Here is a 7,745-nt window from a genome sequence, read left to right as displayed (position 1 = left end):
TTAACATCATCTAATTATATGAAAATATGTATTTACTTTTACTTATTGAAAACTTTGAACCTGTTTTTCCCAACATTTTTGTTTTTGCATCACGACACTCTTTTCGCAAATGAGCGATGTGTTTATCAGTTTATGATGGAAAATGTTCGGAAATTTCGACTCTATATAAATATGGGAGATTTTCCACATATACAATCGCACTCGCTGAATCCTATTCTGGATCTGTTGTTGGTGTAGCAGTAGCTATTGTGGATCTCTCAATGGGTGGTTGTACATACATACATACATATGTCATGGGTCGACGCAGAGTGGACCAACTTTTATGACTCTTTGAAGTTTCTGAGGGTGAAAAATAGATTCGGATCAATGTTGTTGTAGCAAGATAAACATTCCCCATACATGTATTGGGAATGCTGCTGAAGTGACAATCCTTGACTGGATATAAATCCGGGTCGTTTCTTTTACGTAGGTTTGTGATGTTTATTTCCTGCGATACTGTATCACCTTATAAACTGCAAACTTAAATAGGGAGTAAATATACCACCATTATTTTAAATAACATTACATGATATTATACAGGATTATTTTGTTATATTTAATGTTATCCTTTTGAACATATTAAGTTTTCGATTACATTTATAATATATATGAAGTTCTTATACTTTGTATCCCACCAAGTGACGTTTGCCAATGCATTCACCAATGTAAAACCAAAAGAGGACCTCGGCCGTAACAAGTGTGTTTAACCATGCTTCTTTCACGGTTAGGTTTTTGTACGCACCGGTACGAGCACCGCTAATGAGACGGCCAATGCCTTGACGAATAGCTGGAATATCTCCCGGAGTTGGTGGAGTAAGTTCTACTTTGGCGTACTTCAGGAAAACTTCAAGCTGTGGTCTTGCTTGAACCAAAAGTTCTGCAATATTATATAACACAAAATATATTATGAGATGGGAAACGCGGTTTTGAATACGTACTGTTCACCAAGGTGGAGCCCTTCGTTGCAAGACTGGCCATCTTATTTATTCTCTAAGGTATTTCGCACAACGTTAAGAATAGAAAATATACCTTTTTATAGGTTTTGTAATGGCAGCAGCAAAAAGGCTGAAGTCAGTTTTATGAGAAAAATTGCCTAAACGTCAAAATTGTTACTGGTGACATAAAAGTGGAATGTAGAAGTGGATTGCAAAAGTGAGCAATGTCATAAAATACCGGGTACACTTCGGTTATTTATATTAAGAGTGTTGAAAATCGAACGAGAATATTATACATTTCCATTTTTTATATTACATATTTAGTATGAAAAATTTATTTAGGACAAAGTTCCCAAATTCCTATTATTTATTATATTTTTATCATCATTATTATATATTTATATTGTACACTACATAACAATTTTAATCTTTTCAAATTTGGTCACTTTTACTTCGGTTGCTCTCCTTGCAGGTTCTCTGCTTGAAGCATTTTTATTTTATAGGATATTATTTTGGTTGCGAATTCCTTTTTATCAGTGTATTGTTTAATGCGGGGGCTTTAATGGCGAAAATTCAATCAGAATGTAAAAAAACAACCACAAAAAACCAGATGGCATTAGAATTAAAAAAACATAATTTTTTTTTCAAGCATATAAAATAAAATTTCAAGAACATAAGTTTCGTAAAATATTTTAACTTATTAATTTCCCTCACACTGGGTTTTTTTGACCCTTCCTTCGAAAAGTACCAATAATAGAATAGGAATAAAAGGTTCTACAAATATATTCCAAAGTATGATAGATTACCGTATTACTGTATTCTTTCCAAAGTGTGTTATATTCATACATGCATGTACATATGGGTATACATACATATGTATGTCAGATGATGTTCTTCTTGAAAGATAGTCGGAAAGTTGTCCATCGTCACCGACATACGTGATTTAATCTTCCTAGAATTCTGTTCTTGGGGCGCGGAAGACCCGGGTATACGCAAACAAGCCGCAGATAATCGCAGCCCTTAAGGAGAATATTCGACAGGAATACGAAATCTTGTTGAAAATCATATTGATATAGAAAATTTTAAAGATTATATTACTCAAAATCATTTTTTTATTTAGTAAAAAAGTTATTCAAAAACAAAATTGAATTATTACTTTGCGTAATACAAAAAACAACCCCATTATAAAACTCTAATAGCGTCGAAAAAGTCGCATTCGTTTTAAGTTTATTGAAAATGAAATCAGAAAATGTAATAACAATTAACAAGGGCATTATTAACTAGTTTTCAACTTTTACTGAAGTTTGGTCTACAAAGTAAGTGAGAGCTTGACTTCTACTACTGTGGACTATTGTTTATTATTTTAACATTGTGGTACAAATTTGTCTAATTTTATTTATTTTAATTATGCCCCAGTAGTATCTGAATTAAAATTTACATTCTCCAAAGAATTGCTTTCTCATGTAACTTTAATCTTGAGAAATATAATACCTCAAACCATATATACGATGCTACATGGAGAGAAAATGATGCTATAGACAATTATATTAACCTACATTTTCTGCATACTTTAATTCGATATAATATATTATTCATTGTGTGATTTTAATGCTTTTCCATTTTTCTTTACAGATTCAGTGGATTTTTTGAGTGAAGACATCGCTTTCTCTTCTTCGTTCAGTTTTTTCACAAGGAAATACATTTCTGCAACACCAATTACGAGCGCACAACATATTCCCAATACTAAACGTAAGCCGAATTCTAATCCACCAAAAATAAGTTCCAGACCCAAAAAGCCAAACACAAATCCAGCAGCCACCGAAAAAATGAATTGCAAAACTGCAATCATTTGACTGTTCATGGCTTTGACTGCAAAAAAAAATTTATATATATATATATATTGGGCTTAATTGAATAAAAATGCCACGGATATTCAGCTTACCTTGATAGGCTATGGTATCTTCCGGAATATTCTTTAGACTTGAATCTACATTCTTCGTCATGTCTAAATACTCTTGATTTTGTTGTTGCTCACGTAATCTTTGACAACGTGCTTCGAGTTCTGGGTTTCGTTCGATGATTTCATTTTCTGGCAATTCTAAAGAGCAATGTTCCAATAAATTGTGTAGAAAAACGTTTAAGCCTTTCTCCTTCCGTTGTTGTGTTAACCAAATTTTCAACCATCGTAAATCAGATATATATAAATATTCAGATGAGGTAGTCAGTTCAGTATCTTTATTACTTGCAGGTTTACTTGATACCTCTGCGTTACCTTTGACATCTCGAAGAATATTTAAATCAATTTTTTGCTTTTTCATGGCCTCATCTGATTTAAGCACTTCGATTTGGTTCGAAATATTATAACCATTTGCTTTTAAAACTTTTGACAAATTTTCTGGCATTTCTGTAATATTATCCTTATGTTGATCTATAAATTTCAACAACTTCAAAGTAGGTAGCACTCGCACACGGGTATCAACGATACTACTTTTCGCCATTATGGAACTTTATAATTTTACTATTTATTTAGGAATGTTCAGTTTTACTTGTAAATCGGAATAAAGTTCATCAATTTCTTCCTCCTTTTCCTCAAATGAATTCTTAACGCGCTCGTATTTGTGTTCCAAATCAATTTTAAAAATCTTTATCTTTGTTTCACGTTCTTTACGAGACTGGACAAGAAAAGCGCTTGGCTTAAAAGGTAGTGAGATTAGTATATTTTTTTAATTGAATTGTATTGAATTATTAAAGGTATATTACGGTATTGTTTGATAGGGTGAACGGCCTTGCTGAGACATGCACTAACATTGATGATGTACTAACCTTTCTTTCCAATTGAGCTTTGCTAAGAAATCCTTCAACGCCAAGTAATAATTGATTTACTTCTCGATTTAGTTCTTCTAAATTTGTGGTACTTAAAGCAATGCAACGCCCGGTTAGGCCGTACTTGAGGTCGCCAACAATCTCGGTGACTGTGAAAAGGTTTTCTACTTCGGCCTCGTTGCGTTTTAATTCAAATTCATTAAGAAAGTTATTTACTTCCCCATTTGAAAATGCACGGTGATCTAATATGCGTTGCTGTGCGTTTGATAAATCTATGCAAATACATAATACTAGGTAAAATTATGAAAACAAATAAATATTATTTCTAGCTAACCTCGTCCCAATTGGCTTAACATTTTCTTGTCACATGAGAACTGTCAACCGTCACCTTACTGAGCAGAGTTGTTATTACATTTAATGCATCCCACCCGAAATTACAATTCTGGTATTCACAAAAGTTAGCTATTCACTAGGATGTCATTTTTTACGGCAAGTTTCGGCTTTTACCCTTTGCACTCATGCTTTTGCAAATTGCTCAACAGCTTTTATATGAAAGACGATGCAATTTTTTGTACAAAACAGCTTACTTGTTCGTTACACGATCAAGAATTTGCTTTAAAGTTGTAATACCCTTACAAGTTTTTATTAAAACACTTACATTTTTACAAACTGATTTTTCAAATGGTATAAATTTTTCCATTCACGTCGTGTTTCAATATGACTTTCAGATTAGTTTGTTCCAGAACTTCAGGGTTTACACACCTTATACACGTACACATATCCTCGCATCTGCCCATTTACACAGGAAACATTTTGTTTGTGGGGGAAGGACAGACGCGGAAGAGAGAAGGGATTTTGTATCCCGTACTGGCGACACGCTTTGAGCTTATTATACGTGTTTCCAATCTTAAAACAATTTTTGATAGTTGCTTCATTCGTTCGCTTCTATTGTGTTAGTAAGTTCTGAGTTGAGTGTTGGTTTCAACCGAATGGATGAAATCAACGATGACAAACATCAGAACGCTGCTTGGGAAATGCAGGATTATTTTTACTAGTAAAGTTGGCCCAATTTAATAAACCTACGGGATATGTTTATGTTTAATTCTACATTTTTCCCCAATTTAAGATACTAAAGTTAAGTATTTATGTATGAAGTATTTTTAATTTGATTTTTTTTTTATTCAACTACAAAAATTATACACAAATCATTTATTATTTAACCAGTTTGAATTCTTCATTGAAATATTTAATATACTGTTGCGGACGCTCATCGCTTTACATGTTAGCGGGTTGTAGAATACATATATCCGAACCAGAAGATGCCAGAGTAGTAAACGCCAAAATGTTGCTGAAAACAAATTTTGCCCGTGTGACCGCGAATGAAACATGAAAATAGAATTTCCAGTGTCTCCCTTCTAGATGTATCCGTGTGTAAATCGGCACTGTGATTCCTCGTACACACATTTATATAGTTTCAGAATGATTTTAATTTAATCAAATACATTTTTTCAATAAAAAATGGAAAAAATTAAATACAGGAATTGTTGTAAACAATAAATAAAAAAAGTGATGGTAATACATTTTATTTGTACGAGTATGTGTTTATGAATTAATGTGTAAAATTTAACCTTTCGTTGTATTGACGAAATCCTTTTTTATTTTGATTTTTGTATAAGAAATGTAGCCTACAAATTTGCCACAATACTTTTAATAAGGACAAACTTCAACAAGATTTTTAAAACTACATAATTAAATGTTTTAGAGCAATTTGCTCTTTAGTCCATTTTTTGAAAAAATGGAAAAATACTAACACTGTCTTTGAATCGCTTTATAAATAGTTGAAGGCTTTTATAAATAGCTCTTAAGGCTTCGGTTATTTTATTTCTAGAAACTCAACAAATACCAACATCAAGATGTGTCTTCTAGAGACCGCTTGTAATTTTATCAAATACAAAATTCCTCAGTACCAAAGTTAGGTAGTGGATTATATTTTGTACAAAATATACATAAAATCTGTTGGGCAGCGTTGTGAAAAGTCACGTACTCACACGCATATCAGCAAACAGATGTCAATTTTTTCTATTCACACCAATAAACAGCGGCAATATAAGGACTGCAGGATTATCTAAAACTAAAGAAATTCTTCATAGATATAATTATTATTAAAATAAAAGTTGACACGTCAATAAAAACCGACGTCCACGAAATGAATGAGGAATTCAAATTGCCCAAACGTTCGCGCAAGCGGCTTCGTGAGGTTAAACGTCGAGCCCGTCCAGAGTTGGGTGACAAAGAGGCATGGGCCGCATTACGTTATTATGAGCGTTTCGATGAGTTTCACAAATTTGATGATAATATTACACGTATTAAAGAATCTGAAGTAACTTGTGAAGAGTTTATAGAGCGATATGAAAAACCCTATATTCCGGTGGTAATTGAGGGTTGCCAGAAAGGTTGGCAGGCAGAGGAAAAATGGACGGTGCCCCGACTATCCAAGAAGTACCGTAATCAAAAATTTAAATGCGGGGAAGACAATGAGGGATATAGCGTCAAAATGAAAATGAAGTACTATGTGGAGTATATCCGGACTACACTCGATGATAGTCCATTATACATATTTGATAGTAGCTTCGGAGAACACCATCGCCGTCGCAAGTTACTTGAGGACTATACAGTGCCGCTGTATTTCCGCGATGACCTCTTTAAACATTGCGGTGAAGAGCGACGACCACCGTACCGTTGGTTTGTCATGGGACCTGCTCGTTCTGGTACTGGCATACATATAGACCCGCTAGGGACAAGCGCTTGGAATGCTCTTCTTCGTGGCCACAAACGTTGGTGTTTATTTCCCACACATACACCCAAGGAATTGCTAAAAGTACCTAATGCTATGGGCGGGAAGCAGCGTGATGAAGCAATAACATGGTTCAGTACCATTTATCCTCGTACTAAACAACCAGACTGGCCAGCTGATTTGCAACCCATTGAAATACTACAGAAGCCCGGTGAAACTGTGTTTGTGCCTGGAGGTTGGTGGCACGTAGTTTTAAACTTGGATGATACAATAGCCATTACACAAAATTTTTGCAGCCGTACAAACTTTCCGATCGTGTGGCATAAAACTGTTCGAGGCAGACCTAAGTTGTCGCGAAAGTGGTTACGTGTTCTTCGCGTAAAAGAACCTGATTTGGCTAAGCTAGCAGAGAGTATTAATGTGGATCAAAGTACTGGTTTTGCATCGGATAGTTCCAGTAACTCGAGTTCATCATCCAGTTCCTCATCATCATCGACAGAAAATGAAGGTGATGGTAGCGATAGTGGCAGTTCTAATACGGACAGTGGGCAAGAGAGTCTAACAGCGAAGAAAAAGAAAAAACGACGTTTTGAAGATGCGATGGCGTCCAATTCTTGATGTCAGTTGTGTGGCAGTGATGAAAGCACAACGATGGACGCAAGCGTGCAGTGCGCTACATATGACAGCATTCATGGAGCTAAAACTGACGACATTGAATTGAACGAAAATAAAAGCTTGACAAGATTGCTGCAAATGCGTTTGCGATTGCTGCTCCATTGCAAGAGTTAACATTTGTATTTCAAGACAAGATATTGTGTCGATAAGCATAATAAATTCATTACCAATTATTATAATGTTTCACTTCTGTATAGCTAAATAAATAGCAGTATATTTAAGAAACAAATCTTTGAACATTTAAAGCGACACCAATATGCGATAGGAATCAAACAAAGAAGATATAATCGTTCAGTTTGAGCTATACTAAACGTTTTTTAAATAGTATGTATTACTTCGAGACAAAAAAAAAATTAGATCAGGTTTATCGAAATATGCTTGCATTAGGGCATTATGCCAGAGGCATTCGTATTTACAACGTCGCTTTACGGATTGTTGAACTTTATAATTAAACTAATGGCTATGCACTCAAAAATAAG

At 34.3% G+C, this 7,745-nt stretch overlaps 4 protein-coding genes across 4 annotated transcripts; 1 reads left to right on the top strand and 3 right to left on the bottom strand.

Annotated features, from left to right (window-relative positions):
* Positions 1 to 571: 571 nt before the first annotated feature.
* LOC128858951 (ATP synthase subunit g, mitochondrial) lies at positions 572 to 1,153 on the bottom strand. The gene is made up of 2 exons (XM_054095568.1): positions 978 to 1,153; positions 572 to 916 (listed from the first exon to the last, which is right to left on the bottom strand). Exons 1-2 carry the CDS (start codon positions 1,015 to 1,017, stop codon positions 657 to 659), a joined length of 300 nt encoding a protein of 99 aa, XP_053951543.1. The 5' UTR covers positions 1,018 to 1,153; the 3' UTR covers positions 572 to 656.
* A 1,031-nt stretch (positions 1,154 to 2,184) lies between these two features.
* LOC128858938 (transmembrane protein 199) lies at positions 2,185 to 3,472 on the bottom strand. Its single transcript, XM_054095544.1, has 2 exons — positions 2,917 to 3,472; positions 2,185 to 2,843 (listed from the first exon to the last, which is right to left on the bottom strand). Exons 1-2 carry the CDS (start codon positions 3,470 to 3,472, stop codon positions 2,563 to 2,565), a joined length of 837 nt encoding a protein of 278 aa, XP_053951519.1. The 3' UTR covers positions 2,185 to 2,562.
* Positions 3,473 to 3,496: 24 nt separating this feature from the next.
* LOC128858941 (biogenesis of lysosome-related organelles complex 1 subunit 5) lies at positions 3,497 to 4,225 on the bottom strand. The gene is made up of 3 exons (XM_054095557.1): positions 4,132 to 4,225; positions 3,798 to 4,069; positions 3,497 to 3,667 (listed from the first exon to the last, which is right to left on the bottom strand). Exons 1-3 carry the CDS (start codon positions 4,151 to 4,153, stop codon positions 3,497 to 3,499), a joined length of 465 nt encoding a protein of 154 aa, XP_053951532.1. The 5' UTR covers positions 4,154 to 4,225.
* A 1,602-nt stretch (positions 4,226 to 5,827) lies between these two features.
* Positions 5,828 to 7,439, top strand: LOC128858932 (bifunctional arginine demethylase and lysyl-hydroxylase PSR). The gene has a single exon (XM_054095528.1). The coding sequence runs from the start codon at positions 6,004 to 6,006 to the stop codon at positions 7,207 to 7,209; it is 1,206 nt and encodes a 401-aa protein (XP_053951503.1). The 5' UTR covers positions 5,828 to 6,003; the 3' UTR covers positions 7,210 to 7,439.
* The last annotated feature ends 306 nt before the right edge of the window (positions 7,440 to 7,745 follow it).

This window comes from Anastrepha ludens, chromosome 2 (genome assembly GCF_028408465.1).
Source record: "Anastrepha ludens isolate Willacy chromosome 2, idAnaLude1.1, whole genome shotgun sequence".
NCBI classification, from domain to species: domain Eukaryota; kingdom Metazoa; phylum Arthropoda; class Insecta; order Diptera; family Tephritidae; genus Anastrepha; species Anastrepha ludens.
The sequence above is the reverse complement of the archived record's forward strand: the minus strand, read 5'-3'. Positions and strand labels throughout refer to the sequence as shown.

Bases quoted from the DNA above. Each gene is read 5' to 3' on its own strand.
- LOC128858932 (XM_054095528.1), top strand. From the start codon at position 6,004: ATGAATGAGGAATTCAAATTGCCCAAACGTTCGCGCAAGCGGCTTCGT.
- LOC128858941 (XM_054095557.1), bottom strand. From the start codon at position 4,153: ATGTTAAGCCAATTGGGACGAG. The intron at 4,070-4,131 runs GTTAGCTAGAAA...GTATTTGCATAG, and splicing joins GTTAAGCCAATTGGGACGAG to ATTTATCAAACGCACAGCAA. The intron at 3,668-3,797 runs GTTAGTACATCA...CTACCTTTTAAG, and splicing joins AAGCTCAATTGGAAAGAAAG to CCAAGCGCTTTTCTTGTCCA.
- LOC128858951 (XM_054095568.1), bottom strand. From the start codon at position 1,017: ATGGCCAGTCTTGCAACGAAGGGCTCCACCTTGGTGAACA. The intron at 917-977 runs GTACGTATTCAA...ATAATATTGCAG, and splicing joins GGGCTCCACCTTGGTGAACA to AACTTTTGGTTCAAGCAAGA.
- LOC128858938 (XM_054095544.1), bottom strand. From the start codon at position 3,472: ATGGCGAAAAGTAGTATCGTTGATACCCGTGTGCGAGTGCTACCTACT. The intron at 2,844-2,916 runs GTAAGCTGAATA...TTTTTTTTGCAG, and splicing joins AGATACCATAGCCTATCAAG to TCAAAGCCATGAACAGTCAA.